The 19,707-nt window shown below is 45.9% G+C and overlaps 2 protein-coding genes across 2 annotated transcripts in view; one reads left to right on the top strand and one right to left on the bottom strand.

Moving 5' to 3' along the window:
* Positions 1 to 15,237, top strand: part of EIF2B3 (eukaryotic translation initiation factor 2B subunit gamma) — a 153,852-nt gene extending 138,615 nt beyond the window's left edge. The window contains exons 11-12 of the mRNA XM_036859827.1: positions 7,009 to 7,112; positions 15,014 to 15,237. Of these exons, the coding sequence (XP_036715722.1) occupies positions 7,009 to 7,112; positions 15,014 to 15,066 (157 nt within the window). The 3' untranslated portion in view covers positions 15,067 to 15,237. The remainder of the gene's footprint in view (positions 1 to 7,008; positions 7,113 to 15,013) is intronic.
* BTBD19 (BTB domain containing 19) overlaps positions 1 to 19,707 on the bottom strand; it is an 89,401-nt gene that overhangs the window by 39,489 nt on the left and 30,205 nt on the right. The gene's annotated exons all lie outside the window — the stretch shown is intronic.

Below are 19,707 nucleotides of genomic sequence, written 5' to 3'. Positions count from 1 at the left end.
TCTGCATCTTTGGTCCTCTGGTCCTGATTAACATCTCCTGCATTTCCTCCTAGTCCAAGGTGAATGACCCAAGCAGCAGTCTAGGGTAGCACCTTCACATGCAGGCAGGCTGGGGAACCAGGATTTCACCTGGATTTTCCGTGCTTTCTGCAGGCAGCAAGTGCAGCCCTCAAAGCCAAGCAAGATACAGTACTGCTGCTTCTCATTGTTACCCTGAGTGTCCTCTTTACCGACATTCAACTCACTGCCCTGCCCACTGAGCCCCTTACTTTTCCACTCCCCTTTATCCCTGACATTCACTGTGCCTGAATTGCCTCTCTTTAGAGATCTTTACCTGTAGAAATCCTACCCATCTTCCAAGGTCCAATATGTATTCTAACTGCTTCATGCAGTTTTCTTGAATTTTCCTAGCCAGAAATTATCTCTCCCACCTCTCTGTTCCCTGTGCGCCCATCACTTTACTTATGCTCATGTGACACTTACTGCATCTTTCTTTTTTCCTCAACTAGACTGTAAATTCCTTAAATACAGAAATACTTCTCATATGTCTTTGTATCCCTTAACTCCCAATACTGTATTTTTTTTTTGGCTGCGTCGGGTCTTAGTTGCAGCACACAGGATCTGTCATTGCCTTGATGCGCAGGCCTCTTTCTAGTTGTGGCGGCGTGCAGGCTTCTCTCTAGTTGTGGAGTGCAGGTTTTCTCTCTCTAGTTGTGGCGTGTGGGCTTCAGGACACGTGGGCTCTGTAGTTTGCAGCACGTGGGCTCTCTCATTGAGGCGCGTGAGCTCAGTAGTTGTGGCATGCGGGCCTAGTTGCCCCACGACATGTGGGATCTTAGTTCCCCGACCAGGGATCGAACCTGCATCCCCTGCATTGGAAGGCAGGTTCCTTACCACTGGACCACCAGGGAAGTCCCCCCAATACTGTACTTTTTATATACTAGATACCTTGTAAGTATTTACTGAATGAAAAATAGAGATCCCTAATTTAAGCCCTCCTACTGTAACTGACTATCTGTCAAAAGAGCCCTGTCAACTTCTAGAAAAAGTCATGAAGTAAGTGCTTTACTCCTTCAAACTCACCAAAATGAAAACAAACAAAACCAGAAAAGGAAGCTTCATCTATAATAAAACTAGATAACTGCCATGTACCCATACGCAGACTAAAGAATATCTGCCAGACACAATGAAATTTAGGTCAGATCCAAAGAGAACACCGACGATCCAAAGGAGAAATGGCAAACACCACTTTTGCAAAATCTCAAGGCACATAGAACTGAAAGAAAAAAACATCAGGGCACATAGAAGGGAGAAAACCAGGCTGGCCTCATACTTTTCTGTGACAACATTTAAGGCCGGAAGACAGTGAAACAACATTTAGAAAATTTGGAAGGAAAACAGTTGTGACCTAAGAATCCTATATGGTTGAAATATAAAATCATCAGAAATACTCCAAGGCTCAGGAGACTTGTCACCCATGAACCCTCTGGAAAACTGTACTCAAAGACATAATATAGCCAAGTAAGTAATGAAACAAAATACTGACAAATGGGTAGGTTGAGTATAAAAGTGAACTCCCTTAAACATAAAATTAAGTCTGTGGCAGTTAGAGTTGAAAAAAGATCATAATTGTTCAAAGAATTCTGTCCATGTTTCTCCAGTCACACTTTTCAAAAAACCAAATTATAAAATTTTGGCAAGATCTCCTGGACTTAAGGGGCTCCTTCAGACTTTTGATTCATTCCCTACTTGGAACCATTTGCACTAAGCCCATCTTCTTAGACTACTACAGCTTATTTCTTTTAAGATTGTTACATCCTGGGAATTCCCTGGCTGTCCAGTGGTTAGGACTCCACACTTCCACTGCCGTGGGCCTGGGTTCAATCCCTGGTCGGGTAACTAAGATCCCGCAAGCCGCACGCAGCATAGCCAAAAATAATAATAATAAATTTTTAAAAATAATATTGTTACATCTTTACTTTTATTCCCCCTGAGCCCTTTTTCTTAGCCTCTGCTTAGGGAATATAATTAGATTTCTGAGGAGGAAGACATTTTTCACTACTAAACCTTTATACAGTAAAGGGAGGCACATAGAACTAAAAGGAAGAAATGTTCAGCCTGCTCACTGGAGTCAGTACATTTTAATCTAGAGGACCCAAGAGCAAGAGTGATCAGAGGCAGGAAGAAAGTGAGATGTTTCTTCAAGTATTGTATCTCGTTACATGAATTAACCTGGATAAATCTCACAAATATGATGCTGAAGGAGAAAAGAGCAAGTTGCAGAAGGATACATAGAGAATGATAGCATTTATATAAAGTTTTTAAACTTTGCAAAAGAATACTATATATTGTCTACTAATATATGTAGTAAAAATGCTTAAGATCAATAAATACCAGAGTCAAATAGTAGTTACCTCTGGGAGGGGAAGGAGGGAAATGTGAAATAAAGAAAAATACTTTATTTTTGTATTGTTTTTTGGTGGGTACACAGGTGTTCTGTATATTCTCTGGACTTTTCCATATGCCTGAAATATCTCATTAAAAATAATACATGTTCTTCATCTAGAGGAACACCTGGACCAGGGCCTCTTGGGCCAAGATTAGGAGCCTCTGGCATCTGGAGAGATACGGGCAACTCAGCCATAATCTTTGGGCTGAAGCAGTGGGTTGGCCTAAAGCAGACCTTCAGTCACATGCCTAAAAAAGCTACGTGTATCTCCAGTTCCTTACTCTTTTCTCCCCCAAGGTTATGAGTAAGTTTAGAAAGCCTGCCAGCTAATCCCCAGAGAAGAACCTGCCTGTCCTCAGAGTTAACTAAGAAGTTTCATGGCTCTTTACCACACACTGCCAGTTAGCAGCTGAGGCAGAAGCCCATGGCACCGTGGAGAGTCACTTACCACTGTGTAGGCTTGGGCACATTGCTTAACTTCTGTGAGCCCCACTTTTCTCTGTAAAAATTAGAATAAATACCACCATTCCTGCAGGTTTGCTAAAAGGATTAAGTTACATAACGAATATAAAGCGCTTTGTGTAGTGACTGAGCTGTACTAGACATTAGATTTATGTGAGTTCCCTTCTCTCTTGGAATAAACTGAAGAAAGTCCTAACTAAAGCCAGAGGAGGAATGAGAATTTGGAGGCACTCCTGCTTCCCAGGTGAGGGTTTCTTCCTCCTGTCATATGTTATGGTATCTTGGCAGTGATCTTACAATAAGCCTCTGTTTTTCTCATGGCCACCTCTCCACTGAAGCATTAGGGTTCTCGGGGTAATTTCTCAAGGCCTGCAGCTTTGCTTAAAATTTGACACCACCAAGAAGTGAGGACCAAAAGCCCATTAATCTTAGCCATCTCTGAGCAGCTTGTTAGAGAACACAGCCAGGCATCGGCACAGCAGAGTCCTTAGTACCAAGCTGAGAGTTAAAAGTAGGATTCAGAAACTGTAGTTCTGGCACTGGGGCCAGGTCTTTTCATGAGCTGTATAGGAAGTACCTCCCCTCCTGCTTTAAGCACTGAGGAGAAAAGGCAAAGTCTTTACTGTGGATTGGCGACCTGGAGGGGGGCTTGTTTGATATGGTAGTGTCTGTCCTTCCCCTCCAGCCTGAGCAAACACACATACTACCTGTAAAGTCCTTAACCTTGGAGTTCTTTCTGGACAAGAGGAAAGCTAAATTGGCTTAAAATTTTTCCAAAGTACCTCAGCCTTGCTAGGTGACTTGTGACTGCAACAGTGATCATGGGAAACAATTGAGAAACAAGTGGTAGAAAAGATTTCACACTCACTAAGCATTTTGTCGTCTCAAAGCCTTTCACAGATTCACTGAACAAGAGCTTCAGAAGAGCCCCCAGCTTCCCATCAATCAACCCACTTTTTCCCTATCACATCTGTAGACTCGCTAGTGGTGGTTTATTTGTGTCAGAGGGAGTTACACACAAACTGGATGAGACAAGCAATAAAGCAATATGGGAGGTTCCTGAGACCTTAATCAGACCTGTTAAACATAAGGAGAACCCAGGCTATCCATTGGTGTAGAAATTTGACCTCAGTCATTCCAGATTCTTCCTTCCAGAAATGGTTCCCACTTGTGTCCCAGATTCCAAAATAGCCATTTAGTACTGTCTAATTATGGCTGCTGGAGTTCCTGTTGGCGGTTTCTTGTTTGCTGACTATGTTTACCCCTAGCCTAACTCCAGAGCATGCTACTACTCTTAAACTACTGAGTAGGAAGCATCCCCTTTCTCCCACTTTGAAAAAAGAAATGAGACTTTTCAGTGACAAACTTGTAGCCAGTTGTAAGCCTGCTATGTCTCAGAAGCCTCTGTGTCTGAGGCTTTCTATACTTCCTTACTCTTCTCTTGGGGTGAATTTTCCCCTAGGAGCAGGAGTCACCCTAACCACTGACTGCACTGCTTTTCCTCAGGCAGAGGGCAAATTGGAAAGTGCTGGAAGGTCCCCTAATGCCCACCCACTGAGTGTATCCTGAGTCTGAGCCAAAAAACAAACTAATACTAGGACTTCCCTGGTGGTCCAGTGGTTGAGACTCCACACTTCCACTGCAGGGGGCATGGGTTCGATCCCTGGTCGGGGAACTGGGATCCCACATGCCGCATGGTGCAGCCAAAAAAAACCTAAAACTGTTTCTACCCATCTCTAGCCCACACCACAGAGGTGCTGTGGCTTTGGCCTTTTGCTGCTTTCCAACAAGCTTTAACCTTCTAGAAGAATAGAGATAAAAAAGGCTCTGGAATGCCATAAAGTGCTAAAATTCCTTTTTGGCAGTTTACTAAAGTTTTGGCATTTGGGAAGAATCTTTTTCTTTTTAATATTTATTTTATTTTATTTATTTATTTTTTGGCTGCGTCGGATCTTAGTTGCGGTACATGGGATCTTTCGTTGCTGCTTGTGGGCTTCTCCCTAGTTGTGGCGTGCGGGTTTTCTCTCTCTAGTTGTGGTGCGTGGGCTCCAGAGCGCATGGGCTCTGTAGTTTGCGGCACGTGGCTCTCTAGTTGACTCACGCAGGCTCAGTAGTTGTGGTGCACGTGCTTAGTTGCCCCGCGGCATGTGGGATCTTAGTTCCCCAACCAGGGATTGAACCCGCGTCCCCTGCATTGGAAGGTGGATTCTTTACCACTGGACCACCAGGGGAGTCCCACGGAAGAATCTTTTTTTTTTAATGGCCTGTGCATGATAGTTTTAGTCCTTGGAATGGCCTCTTTTCCATCCACCATGCCTCCTGGGTTGCTTGAGGATTTTTTTTTAGTTGGTGTTTTGTTTTGTTTAAATGGATACTCACATCCTTCCTACTCACCTCTTTCTCCCCTCCAGCTGCCCACTTCTGACTCTTTAGGGTATTAAATATTCCCTTGTTAGGGTAGCGCTCCTTCCACAGAGCCATCTTGGCTCAAAAAAACAACTAGGCAGGGCTTCCCTGGTGGCACAGTGGTTAAGAATCTGCCTGCCAATGCAGGGGACACGGATTCAAGCCCTGGTCCAGGAAGATCCCACATGCCGCGGAGCAACTAAGCCTGTGCGCCACAACTTCTGAGTCTGTGCTCTAGAGCCCGTGAGCCACAACTACTGAGCCCGCGTGCCACAGCTACTGAAGCCCGCGCGCCTAGAGTCTGTGCTCCGCAACGAGAGAAGCCACCGCAATGAGAAGCCCGTGCACTGTAACCAAGAGTAGCCTCCGCTCGCCACAACTAGAGAAAGCCTGCACGCAGCAAAGAAGACTCAATGCAGACAAAAATAAATAAATAAAATAAATTAAAAAAAAAAAAAACTAGGCAGTCCCAGGCTTCCTCTAGCCTTTTCTCCCCTTAATTTCTTTCTTTCCTTTTTTTTTTTTTTTAAACCTTATTTATTTATTTGGTTGTGCCAGGACTCCTTAGTTGTGGCTTGCTGGCTCCTTAGTTGTGGCATGCAAGCTCTTAGTTGCGGCATGATGTGGGATCTGGTTCCCTGACCAGGAATCGAACCCAGGCCCCCTGCATTGGCAGTGTGGAGTCTTAACCACTGCACCACCAAGGAAGTCCCCCCTTAATTTCTTTGTATGGCATTATGATTAAATGTATGAATTCTGGAGTCAGGCAGACTTAGTTTTGAAATTGCTACTTGGCAGTTACGTGGTTTTAGGTAAATGGTTTAACTTAATCTGTTACCTCATCTGTAAAATTTCGTTATTTTTACTACATCAGAGGTAAAAATGGTACTTCCAGAATGATTTAGGAATGTCCCAGATGATTTTACTGATGAAATAGCTGGATTTGTAAGTCACTCCTGTAATGTATATAGAATATTTAGCACAGTACCTGGCCTGAGGTAGGTATGCAATAAATGCTAGTGAAGATTTTCAAAAGGACTTTTCCCCCACCCACCAGTCCTCAGAAGCCAAGAAGATGCTTTTTAAACACATTCAAATGCTAAGAGCCAGTGGAGCTACTCTTGAGACTGTGGCTTTTATGAGTAATCTTTTATGTAGAATGGAGTTGGTTTAAAAAGCATCCTTTTTTTTCTAAACGAGTATGGTTTTGATTAACCAGGGTCTATGATGAGAGCTGTGGGGCACCCACTGTTTCCATAGCTGATCTCCTGGGAAGATTCATGGGATCTGAGCTTCCAGTGAAATTTGGTATATATTCCCAGATGAGAGACAGGAGCAATGGATCAGCCCAGGGACCAGGGCCAGCTTCCACCCCCAGACCAAAGGAAGAGAGATTGGATGGAATTTAGACCTCCCAGTCTGGGGTGCCTAAAGAACTGAAGGCAGACTGGTTGCTCTTTTCAGCCTTTGGGGGAATATCATGATGAGCATATACAAACTCTGATCTTCTCTAAAGCCCAGTCCTCTCCTGGCCCAGCTGAGCCATTCTGTCTTCTAATGATAAGCTTGTAGCCATTAACTGGACTGGCCAGCTAGTCCTAGCATATGGGGGAGCCAGAACCCCCAACCCATAGTGACAAGGATGGTGATGAGAGCCATGGACACTCCCTAACTTGGTTACTGTGTTACAGAAGCAACATCCAGGGCAGCGTCATCTGCAACAATGCTGTAATCGAGAAGGGAGCAGACATCAAGAACTGCCTAATTGGAAGCAGCCAGAGGATTGAAGCCAAAGGTAAACCAGAAACCAAATTACAATCACAGGTGCCATTTTTTACATATCACAGTAGCACAGATAATGCTCAGTGCTGGTGAGAACTGGGGAGCAAGCATATGCATACACGTCAGGTGAGGACATAAATTGATAAAGCTGTCTTAGGAGGGGATTGACATCACTGTCAAATTTTTTAACTTTGACTTTACAGTTCCATTTTTAAGAATTTATCTTGTTAGATAAGCTCATATATACTTATGCAGCCTTACTACCAAAAAATTGAAAACATAACAGAAAGATCTGATGACCCAGATTGGCACCAGTACATTACAGTGGCTGTTAGGCATAAGAGAGAAGGGCTAGTGATCCAACAAAGGCTCTGGAACTAGCTCTGGCCTCCTGCAGTCCTTGACTACCTCATCTGACCTGATAGTTAAGAGAGAGAGTCCCATAGATTCTTGGCCTGGAAGAAGGTTAGCAGCTTCCTCAGAAGCCATTTTCTCAGAGCCATCCTCAGCTGCTTAGCGATGATGCTGTGAGCTTTACTGTTAGCTAGCTCTGCGCTGTAGCTGTAGAAAGACTGTATAGTGCTTGAGAGACATGCAGACATCAGGATTTCCCTGCTGGGCTGGTCAAATTTGAATGGTCCATAATTTGGCTGGGTATTTTTAACCAAAAAGTAGACAAAGCTCAAGATCAGTAAGGATGGCTCATTCCTTTTCAGATTATTCCTAAACCTAAAATAGGATGGGATAGGGGAGTTGCTGAAGGAACTAAACCCACCAATTCTGAATTGGTGTAAACCACATCATTTTCCTTCTCCCAGGAAGTAGAGGCCTTCTTCAGTTTTTTCTCCTTCCCTTTTTTAAAGTTGTATACTTCCCTTGTGAGCTTTAGACTCAAACAGACCCGGGTTCAGATCTCAGCTGTGCAACTCACTGGACGTGCACCAGGTTAAGTTTTTAATTTCTTGGCCTCAGATTTTTGAAACTAGAAAAATTGAGACAATAATACCTATCTTGGAGGATTGTTGTGAGAATTAAATACAGTTAAATGTTGTGAGGAGTACACACAGCTTCTGGAGCATACCAGGGGATTTACAGCTCCAGATACACACCATGCTCTTGTGCCTCTCCATGCCTTTGCACATGCCCCCTCTCTCTGGAATTCTTGATGACTCTGCCCAAGTGCTTTCTCTATAGAACCTTCCCTGACTCTTCCCATGATTCCCCACAGTCAAAATGAGCATTCCTTCCTCCTCTGCTCCTTTTTCAATACCTTTATTAAAGTACATACACAAGTTATGGCTATTATTTATGAATCTACCTTCCCTACTAGACTGAGATCCTCAGGCCAAGGATTGACTTATTTCAATATGTATCCCTAGCTCTCAGAACAGGTCCTGGTTTATCGTAGATAGTGGGAAGGGGAGAGATGAGTGAATGAATTTTGGATCCATAAAGGGAATTTGGGGGCATTTCAGGGCAGAGAGTTCGGGTTCCAAGAAAGGCATTTGTGAGATAGTTTGCAATTATCATGAAATCTCTTCTGGCTTTTCTTCTAAACTTATGCTGATGGAAGAACCACATAAAACACCGATAAATGAACTGGGGAGATGTGGCCTTGGCCTGAAACCACCCTTCAACCTTTTTCTTCACTTGAGACTAGATGCAGCTCTCCTCTTCATTGCCTTTCTTCTCACATTTCAAGTGCTTTCTTCTTCTACGTGTGAGAATTGTCATTTCTAAGAGGCCTTTCCTGGGTGTCACTAGTTTACCAATAACGTTCTTTGTTATAAGCATCATAAACTAATAACTCTGGCTGATTTAAGCTGATAAAGAATTCATTGTAAAGGTAGGTAGCTCACAGCTCTAAGATAGTTGCAGAATCAAGCTTAGAAAATGGGTTACAGCCAAGATTTACACTCCAAATCATTCTGGTGAGGACACTGCTGCCATCCTTGCTGAACACTGGTTATCACAGTTGGCAGTGCTACTCCAGCCGCCCAGCAGGTGGATTCTCTCTGGTTCCTACTTTTTTGTGTGGTGGCCCAGCCCAAGGTTTGTGGTGGCTGCATTAACAGGTCAAGCCTAGATCCTATACCCATGCCCTAGCTACAGGGAAGGCTGGCATTTTTAGTTCAGTTAGTAGGAGACAAACTCCACCCAGTGTCTCACCAGAGAACCTTTGAACAGGAGTGTTGGTCAGCAGCGGTGCCCCAGCTATTGGTACTTTCTGCTGTGATCCCGTGCCAGCTGAGAGTATTAGCTTAGGTGAGAGGGCTGAGACACCAGCTTGAACTCCAGCACAGGAGGCATGGATGGCCCTGCCCTCCTAGAGCGCACCGGCCTACAGCTATTGTTTACAGCTTTAAAATGTTCTCACATGCATTGTCTTATTGGATTCTCATAAAAGCCATCTAAGGTAGGGATTCATTATGGACCCATTTGGTGAAGTGGAAACTGAGACTTTGAAAAGTTGAAATTTACCCAAGGTCATAGCTAGTACATGACAAAACTGGGTCTTCAGCCTGAACTATTGACAGCCTCCAAAAAGACCAGAAGAAGAAGCCATTCCTGGCTTGTCTAGCAGAATTTGGTCATTGATACCCTTTTTCTCCCTTTAGTCCATCTTTCTCGGACCAATAGGAAAAATATTTTTGGACTCCATATTATGGCTCTTACTCTCCTCAGGAACGTCAGGTCTTAGCTCTTTCTCCTGCTCAGCATACCAGTTCACCCAGGCCTACCCTTGGCTTGCAGAGAAACTTGTTTTTTGAGCATCTGAGGCCTGTTGGTTGTTTCTTAAAAATAGGATTCAGAACACCAGCCTTTTCTCTGACTCCATGGAAGGCCTTGGAAGGAATCCCCAGAGCTTCAAAAGCAGCCGCTCAGCTGGTCTGTGGGGCTGCTTTCTTACCCCATCCCCTCCCCTGTCTCCTCATTGCATTTCTCTCTCTTGCTTTGTTCTCTTCTATTTGGGTTTATGGCCCCACACCATGTTTCTTCCACCACCTTCTTGCCTCTTTGTCTTTGTAAATTATCTCCTGCTCAGCAAAAAGTAGAAACATCCCCTAGTGCTTTTCTTCTTTCAGTCCCTCCTGGAGCCAGGAGCTGCTTCCTTTTGTTGTTTTTACTGGCATATTTGAATGAGTGAACTCCATTTGCCACTGCCCTAGGGTGTCCCTCCTTTCTTATTTGCTGGAACCTGGAAACTCACAGTTTCTGCTTGTTCTTCTCCCCACTTCCAGCAAACTAATGGTGCTCCTTTCTTTTACTTTGCAAGGACCCCTCTTCATTCTGTGTGCAGAATGCATGAATGTCAACTGAATGCCAGTATTGAGGCACATCTCCCATCAGGGAGCGTAGGGATGTGCCAGCCAAACCCCTAGGAGGTCACAGGCTGCAGCGTCTCCTGGGCTTTCTGGCTCTAACTACATGCCCTCTCCTTAACGGTCCTGAAGGAGAGATGGCCAGGGAAGTCATCTGGACTTTAAACTGGAGAACCCCAACATTTCTTGCTCTGTCCTCTATGCTAGAGGGACCAATGCGTCCAGCACAGTAGTCAGTGCCTTCCTGCCACAGGTACTCCTGGCCAGTCACCTGTTCCCACTATCACTTTTCTTTTTTTTTTTTTTAATATTTATTTACTTATTTATTTTGGCTGTGCCGGGTCTTAGTTGCTGCACGCGGGATCTTCGTTGCGGCATGCGGGATCTTTAGTTGCAGCATGCAGGCTCATAGGTGCCACATGTGAGCTTCTTAGTTGTGGCATGCGGACTTCTTGGTTGAGGCATGCAAACTCTTAGTTGCGGCATGCATGCGGGATCTAGTTCCCTGACCAGGGATCAAACCCAGGCCCCCTGCATTGGGAGCGTGGAGTCTTACCCACTGGACCACCAGGGAAGTCCCCACTATCACTTTTCTTTGAGGCTGAGCCACATTGAGAATGCAAATTCCAAACCATCAGTGCAGCAATCAAGACCTGTTAACTATGGATGGCCCAGACAAACATCAACTCAGGTCCTCACTAGCAAAGAGTCAGGAGATGGCAAAGTCCCCAGTCAGTCTTCCTCCCATGGAGGGATTTCAGGAAAAAACATTCATCCTCAGAAGCAATGCCGTCCCCTCTCCAAATCCGAGTCATTTGCATGCCACAGAGTCACCACATCCATAGCAGTCTTCCACACCAAAAATGGGACTATCGTAACCCAGCGTAGGCCCCTCTGCCCTTTTTTAGCACTACCAGGAGAATAAGGCATTTTCTAACAATTCTGGCTTTACTCACCCCACCCAGCATGCTCAGTTAATGAGATTATCTCTGGCAAAAATCCTGGCAGCCAAGTTTGACCTCCTGCTCAAGCCAACTGAAAAGCCACAGCCAACAAAGTCAAAACCTGGGAAACTAATTGGACATTTCATCTGAGTCTTTTATTACTGTCAGTGAGAGAACTTGAATCTCTTCCCTGGTCCCACAGTGATCAGTCCTTTGGCTGTGAAAGTAGACCTGATGGGTACATAGGTCAAGTCCTGGCCAGCAGGAGTCCTCCCAGCTTCCCAACAGTGCAGCTTTTCATATGTGACTTGTCATTCCCTTCTACCTCAACTGGTTTTTTTCCCAACTTACTTTCCTCCCTTGTACTCTTCCCTTTAGGATCTTTCCCGACCTGATTCCAGCCCAGAACTTTTCCAGTGTGTTTATCGGAACCTGCTTCCAGCCCTGGCCAAGCGGAACTAGTACTGCTTGCTTTTCCCCTTCAGGTTTCCTCCACCTTACTGAATCTCCATAAAAATACATCTTCCCCCAAAATGCCAGATACAGTCTTCCTCCCCTGAGTCCCAGTGAGCAAACCAGAGATGGTGCAGGTATTTATTTGGAGCCTAGCAGAGCAGAAGAAGGTGTTGTTTGCCTCAGCCTAACCCCTTATTAACCCCTCTGGTCTGGAGCACTGAGGACCAAGAAGTGTTAATGAAACTGGCACTGTCTTCAGAACATTCCAGTGTCCCTGGAAACTAGGAAGAGACTGGGTAAAGGAAGAGCAAATGTCAGAGTCTGGTTATGACATGATGTGGCTAACTGATGGCTACAGAGGGATAAAGGGCAAAGAGGAGCTTTTGGAGGTGCCCTGGGAAGCTAGCCAGAGAAACGTTTCCTTTGTTCTTTTCTGGTCAGTGTTACCTCAAGGTAGAGCCTGATTGACAGTCACACTCCAGGACCGGCCCCAGGCCTAGGGAATTTAGCAGCCTGAGCACTGTCTGGGCCTCCCTCACATTCCTCTCACTGAAGGAAGCAGATGGCCATGAAGTATAAAAAGAATACCTCCTAGGGCAGGAGTACACAGGCCAGACGCAGCCACATCCTGTAACTTCCGTTTAATACTCATCAAGGCTCTTTACATCAATTATCTTACTGAATCCCCACAACTTTGTGAGGAAACTAAAGCCCAAAGACATGAAATAATTTGCTCAGAGTTAAATTACCAATAGAATTCAAATTTCTATGGCTCAGAGCTCTCCTATTCTGCACTGTCACCTTTTCTTCTCACATGAGATTGCCTCTGTCAAATACAGTGCTGAAACAAGAAACTCTGTGAAAGGCCTAGACCTTGGTTTCTCTTCTACTGGAGAACATTAGAGAAATAGGCCCGAAGATGCTCTAGACCCACTAGGACCTTTGCTGTAACACACCGGATGTGTCAGTTATATTCTCTTTGACAAGGGGATTGGAGGCCTTCTCCTCCATACATGCTCCTTTTCCCACTTCTCTACCCTCACATAACCCCCAAAACACACACACCTTCAACAAACAATTACCGCCTATCTTCTAGGCTCTGGGAGGCTAGGGGTGTAAAGATGAGTAAGTCTTGCCTCTTGCTGTCCAGCTGCTCACAGTCTATTATAGAGACACAGATGAGTAAAGAAATAAGTACAGTAAAGTTTCACGGGTATGATGGTAGAAGACTGTCAGGGTTAATTAAGGACAGAAGAGAGAAATTGGTCAGTTCCTGGCACAAGGATCAGGAACGCCATCTCAAAGGAGAGAATTTAGGCTAAATCTTAAAATTGTTGGCTATTTACCAAATATACAAAAGGGAAGAACCTCTCAAGCAAAGGGGAACCATGTAAACAGGCACCTGACGGCAAAAAACAATCTGATATGTTGGGAATTGAAAATCATTTGGAAAATCTAGAATATAGTGTATAAGGGAGATATAGCAAGAAGCAAAACTGGAAAGGTGGATAGAACAGAGGACATGTCTGAAATCTCAAAGTCTCCAAAGCTTCAGTCAGAAACCCCCTTTCTACTGACAGAGCAGAAGTAGGCTCCAGGCTGTGGGCAGTATGAACAGAACAAAGCATCTCTTACTATCAAACTTGGTCCCATCGTTAACGATCTTCATTTCGCTGCACCAAACCCTTCTGAGGCTGAAGTAGAGCCTCAGGAAAGTCAGAGTTTCTGCCTCACCTATCAGGGTCACTCTCAAGCCCCCAAGTGTGGCAAGAAAGGTGTTGGACCTTTAGAAGCCAAGCTAACCCAGAAGGAATCCATTTTCAGCCAGGTGGTCAGCCTTTTCTGTCTGAGCCAATAGAACAGTGAAAGCTCTCCTGCCTCCTACATCTACTCCATACCTCCAGGGAACAAGCAGACAGCATGCTCCTGGTTTCCCCTACCCCTTCCAGACCATTGGTTCACTGCCTCCTTTCTATAGCTCTTACTCCTTGAAAGCTAACCCTCTTCTTAGCTTTCACCCCATCATTGGTAAGCTCCCAGGGCACTCCCCTAAATATATTGAGGGTTCACAGTCTTCCCCTTTCCTCCCTCTCTTTTTCCAAACATCTTGGACAACTTAAACATATTCATCGCTGAACCATCCAGCCCCTCAGCTTCACCATTCCCCGACCTTCTCCACCAGCCTTCACTCCCTTACAACTTTAGCTCTCCACTTACATAACCATACCCTATCCCTCTCATTACCCCAAACCTCTGAAATCTTTCATGTGCCCGTAGCTGTGCTAGACACTGGGGTGTGATCATAAATCCACTGCCCCTGCCCTCAAGATTCTTACAGTGAAGTAGAGATAGAGATATACATCAGGTAGAGTGTTTTCAGAGAGCAGGAAATGGACAGTTCGGAAGGGAAACCATCACATAGTGGAGGTGCTTGATTAGGGCATTTAGGGTGAGTAAGGAGGGGAAGAAAGGCATTCTAGGCAGAGGGAACAGCATGTACTAAGGTCTAGAGCTGTAAAATAACATGGCTTCTAGGTACAAATGGAGAGTGATGGAAGATAAAGCTGGAGAGGTAGGCAAAGGTCAGGTCATAGAGGGCCTTATGAGTTTGGACTTTATAAAAATAATAACGACCACTGTTTGTCAAACACTCAATGATTCTTTAACTCATTGAATCCTCACAATCACCCTGTCGAGTATGTGGTATTATTTACATGTGACATATGAGGCATCTCCCTTTCTCCTTCGAATATCTCCATTTAACTATTTAGTCTCTTTTCTTCTCACTATTTTCCCCCATTCCCTATCCTCTGGCCACACCACAGCTTTTCACATTCCTCTTTCTTACATCTTTATGTCTTTGCTCATGTTGTTCTAACAGCCTGGAATGCCTTCCCCTTGATATACTGCCTGAAAAAACTCTATCATTCTTTATGACTCAGTTCCAGTCCCCCTCCTGTGTGAAGTCTCCTGAAAGCCAGGTGTATAGAGAGTCAGTCCCCTCCTCCTGTGTGGGAAGATGCTGTCTCTTCCAAAGTCCTTTCGACAAGTTGTATTCCCAAGAGCTTCTAAAGAGCAGAGCCACATAGGAGAGAAATGAATGTTTATGAACACAGAATGAGAAGTAATTGGGTTTGAAATGACATATTTTGCTGCCATTTCTTAAACTATCTTTTCTTTTTCTTTTATAGCCAAACGAGTGAACGAGGTGATCGTGGGGAATGACCAGCTCATGGAGATCTGAGTTCTGAGCAAGTCAGACTCCTTCCTCTTGGCCCCCAGAACTACAGATGTTGGCTGGCCCACCTGTTTGACTCTGTATTTATTTCCCAATAAAAGAAGGGCTCCCAAAGTCATGCTGGAGACTTAGGGAGTAGTCCCAAGCTCCACATCAAATGGGCTCCAGAGATACACAGTGTGTGTTCATGTTGTAGAGACCATCTGGAGCTGGCATGTGGAACGATGGCCTAGCTCTTGTACACCGAGGTTATCAGGTAGGGGCAGCAGCTGTCCAGTGGTGAAGTTCCTAGGATGGCTACTTTCTGACTGGCTGGCCCAGCCTAGTCCTTAAAAGCATCTCCCACCTGAAAGGACCTGGGGGTACTTCAGTCCCTGACCCTAATCAGGCTTTCTAGACCCATAGGCCTAGCTGCTGCCATTGCGACCTCTGCATATGATGTTCCCTCTACAGCTGTCAATTTGGGCAGCCTGGCCCCTGAACCTCAGTCCAGGACTTACTACTCTGCTCTCATACCTACCACATAGATTCCTGGCCCCTGACACCACGCCACCGCCAGCCTCACCCTCTAACCCCTGCCATTTACTTCCTATCCTTCCAGTCTCGGGTCAGTTTCTCCAGCTCAACTGTTATTACCTTGGAGACCCTAAAGCAATCAGGAGGCAGCCCCTGCCTAGCCAACAAGCCTATCCCCACAGGTTTTAGTGGAGGAAAGAGCAATAAAAGAAAGCCATGGTTTGAGAGAAGCCAGACCCCTTCTCACCTCCTCTTAGTGAGGTCTGCCCAACCTGGTAAGGAAGAGCCAGCAACCTATATCATCATTTGAAATTCTTTCTGAGTCTTCTCCAACTGTACTCCTTTATACCCTAATTACACAGACTCTCCTGCTTCAGATCATTGAGAAGTGAGATTTCAGTACTCACAGCTCTTCTGGAGCCCTGTGCACCTTGCCTGCACCACCCCCGCTCCCAAACACACACACTCTGCTCTTGCCTCTCCCTACATTGCTTTTACAGCCTGCAGGTGTTTGGTGGAAGATGAAAGTGGTTCCTGGGGTGAGATTTCACCTCCTAGAATTATCAAAGGAAAGGTTTCTCTTGATGTGCTCACTGTGGGTGGCTGTAATTATAAAGAATGATTTGAAATACTGGTTTCTACAGTGCTTCAAAAATCTGAAGTCTCTCAAGTTCATTTGAGTGATCTTGCCTGAATCTTAGTTGCTTTTATTGAACTTGTCAGAGACTAGATGAGCATTCCTACCTTGGGGAATCTCCACCTCCACCAGCCTTCTTGGTTGCTCTAGAGCTCCACATTCCTCCCACTGGTCAGGACAAGGTTCCTGAAAGTTTGTCCTAATCAGACAGGAGCTGAAATGGCACAGCAGAGTGGTTGAAATTGATAGGACTGCAGGGGAGGTGGGAATAAAGAGCTGTGGTGGTGCCCAAGATGATCCCCTTTGGAGGTGATATTAAATTTGTGGGGCTCCGATGATGCTAGAGACAGTTCTGGCCTCAATGGAAGAAGACCTGCCCTGTGGAATGTTGTTTGGCTTTGGCCAAATCACTGTCTCTCTCTGTCCCTAAATTTCCACATCTGCAAAATGGAAAAGTTGGACTGGGTGACTTTTAAGTGACTTTCTCAGGTTTTGTCCCCTCTCAGAGCTTTCTGACCCTTGGGGTCCAGGTGGCCCAAGAGGCCAGAAGACTGCTTCTTGACCGCAGAAAGGGGATAGAGGTGGGTGGATTTGGAGGTTGGGTGGGGTAGGGGAAGAGAAGGGATTGATTAAACTGTCCCAGAGCCTTCCCATACCCCTTTCTGATCTTCCCCACTGAGCTCTTGGAACCCCTGACAGTAAAGTAGAGGAAAAGCCTCTCCTCTACCTTCCCTTGCACAAGCCCATGAGCAGCTCCTGCTCCAAGGAAAGGAGGGAGCTGGAGAAAAGACAGGGTGGGCTTCCCTGGTGGCACAGTGGTTAAGAATCCGCCTGCCAGTGCAGGGGACACGGGTTCGAGCCCTGGTCCAGGAAGATCCCACATGCCGCGGAGCAACTAAGCCCACGTGCCACAACTGCTGAAGCCCACGTGCCACAACTGCTGAAGCCCACGTGCCACAACTGCTGAAGCTCACGCGCCTAGAGCCCGTGCTCCACAACAAAGAGAAGCCACCACAGTGAGAAGCCCGTGTACCGCAATGAAGAGTAGCCCCCGCTCGCTGCAACTAGAGAAAGCCGGTGCGCAGCAACAACGACCCAATGCAGCCAAAAATAAATAAATAGATAAATAAATAAATAAGAGTTTAAAAAAGAAAGAAAGAAAAAGAAGACAAGGTAAAAGTCCCCCAGGGGAAGACCTTGCTGAGTTTGAGTCCCAGCTGGGAGTAGCCCCCAGCTCAGGACACTGCTGCTATTGTCTCCAACAACTCCAGAATTGGCTGAGTGCCCAAGGTGCTTTGATTACTCTTCTCTTTGCTCTATTTGTCTGCCAGAAGGCAGGGACAGCTTTTGTTTCCTTTTGGCAGCATCTACAGAGGTTTGAAACGTAGTGAGCAACTGAATGTCCACTGGCCAGCTACCTCTCCATGGGACAGAAGCCAGAAGAGCCAGGCAGGCAAAAGAATTGACAGAATCTGCCCTGCCTCTCTCTCCCAGTGATGCTGCGTGAGGGGAGTGGAGGAGAGGGGGAAGGGGGCCTTTAATGCCAAATCATGGAGGACTCTGGGGAGGTGTTGAGGAACAGGGTTCTGGGAGCTTGCCAGATCAGACAATTTGATGGCTACTGGTGCAAGAACCCCTCCCCCAGTAACCCATCTCCCCTACCTGCCAGCCAGAGCTCCCTGAGCCTGTAAGGGGATTGACCGCCAAGACTGCCCTCCAAGCTTTTTCCAAGGTGAGAGACTGAACTTCCCAGTTCTTCACCACATTACTTTTGCCAGCCCACTCCCATCTGCAGTGGAAAGCGTCAGGGAAAACTCTAGCTGGATCCCAAGAGTGATCTAGGGGTCTGCACAGCCTAGTTTAGAAGCTGTTCCTATTTCCAGAGAATTGCAAAGAGTAGACTTTTTTTAATCCACAGGCATCCCTACCCCTAAGAAGGTACATAAGCCAGGTCTTGGTATGCTGCTTTTTAAATAGTTAAATGTGTCTGAGGAAGGGGGAGAGGGGTGTGGGAAGGACCACCCAGACAGAAGGTCTAGAAAGCTCAGCTCTGATGGAGCTGACAGGGAGATAAAGAGGCTGAGCAGGAGAACACATTCTACTAGAGGTCAGGATGACCTGTCTTCAGCCTGAGCCATCTGCCACCACCAAGAAGGCTTGCATCAGGGGCTTTTCTGCCATGGATAAATGGGGAAATTCTGCCTTGATTCTTATCCTCTCTCCTTCCCTCACCATCAAGGTAAAAGGCCATTCTCTGATCTCTGGTTGCAGCCTCTAGCACTAGAGACTTGACAGGTGCTACTGGAATAAATCTGCCTAGAGGGAAGGGGCATACATTCCCAGGCTTGGCCCCTAAACATAATGGGTGGTAGTGGGGGGCTGCTAGGGCATCTGCTTCCCTCCTCCCCATCTCAGAGTCATTGACTTTGCCTGGCCCAGGTAACAGAAGCCAGCCCAAAGCATGGTGAGTGAGTAGCTTGGGGAATACCAGGGAAAGAAGGCCTGCCCTGGCTCCTCCCTCATGGACCCTACCCTGAAGCCAGGCTGATGACTTTCCCCAACAGAGTGTGTGTGTGTGTGGTGTTTTGCTTCACTTTTCCTGGCACTGTTCCTCAGCTATATATATTATCTCATTTAATCCTTAGGGCAATGTCAGAGATTATGTGACTTGCCCAAGATCTCATAGCCAATAAATGAAAGATCCAGACCTTGAACCCTGTCTTCTCCTTTTAGATTCTGTCACCCTCCCACCTCTCCCATCCAAATCTTCTCACTTCTGGAAACCTCCCTGAGTATTCCAGCTCACAGTGGTTTCCCATGTGGTCTCTGTGCTCCCTCTTAGGCTATGAACTTCTAAAAATCAGGTACTCTGCAACCCCAGAGCTTAGCAAAGGGGTGGCTCCATAAGAGACTTTAAGGAATATTTGTCTCAATCAGTAGTTAGATTTACTCCTTGGTGATAATGAATGATTGCTTTTCTCTTTTTGTTATTCCTTGGAGAATTTCTCTGGTTTGGGCCCAAGACACATACCAAGGTCCAGTGGAAGTGACTGTGAACCAGGCTATTCCATAGTTGAAGCAGGCTGTTTATAGAGAGAAAAGAGGAGCTTCTTCCCTCCCTGTTCCCTGGGGTCTGTGGCTTTAGCTCACCGTGGCTGAGCTGAGCTGTACTTAGGAACTCAACTTTGTTGGGGAGAAGAAAGGTCACTTTGGAGCTCAGAGCAGTCAGAGGGCACTAGGCCCTGGGTTAGAATTGTTGGAACTGCAGACCAGTTTCTCCCACCCTGGTGTTTGGACTCTACAAGGCAAGGAGTTTTCTCAGCAGGCAGGCCCTGCCCTGAAAGCATCCGCAGAAGTGCCGGACTTTACCACAGTTGTCAGCAATGGTGGGCCTGCTGTGGAAACAGAGTCGCAAGGCCCAGGTGATTAGCAATCTATTTCTCCATGGACCTTATGTCTGCAAATCTAGCGAGAAGGAAGGAGGCCTCAAGAAC

The sequence above is a fragment of the Balaenoptera musculus genome, chromosome 1 (genome assembly GCF_009873245.2).
Source record: "Balaenoptera musculus isolate JJ_BM4_2016_0621 chromosome 1, mBalMus1.pri.v3, whole genome shotgun sequence".
Classification (NCBI taxonomy): Eukaryota; Metazoa; Chordata; class Mammalia; order Artiodactyla; family Balaenopteridae; genus Balaenoptera; species Balaenoptera musculus.
The sequence above is the reverse complement of the archived record's forward strand: the minus strand, read 5'-3'. Positions and strand labels throughout refer to the sequence as shown.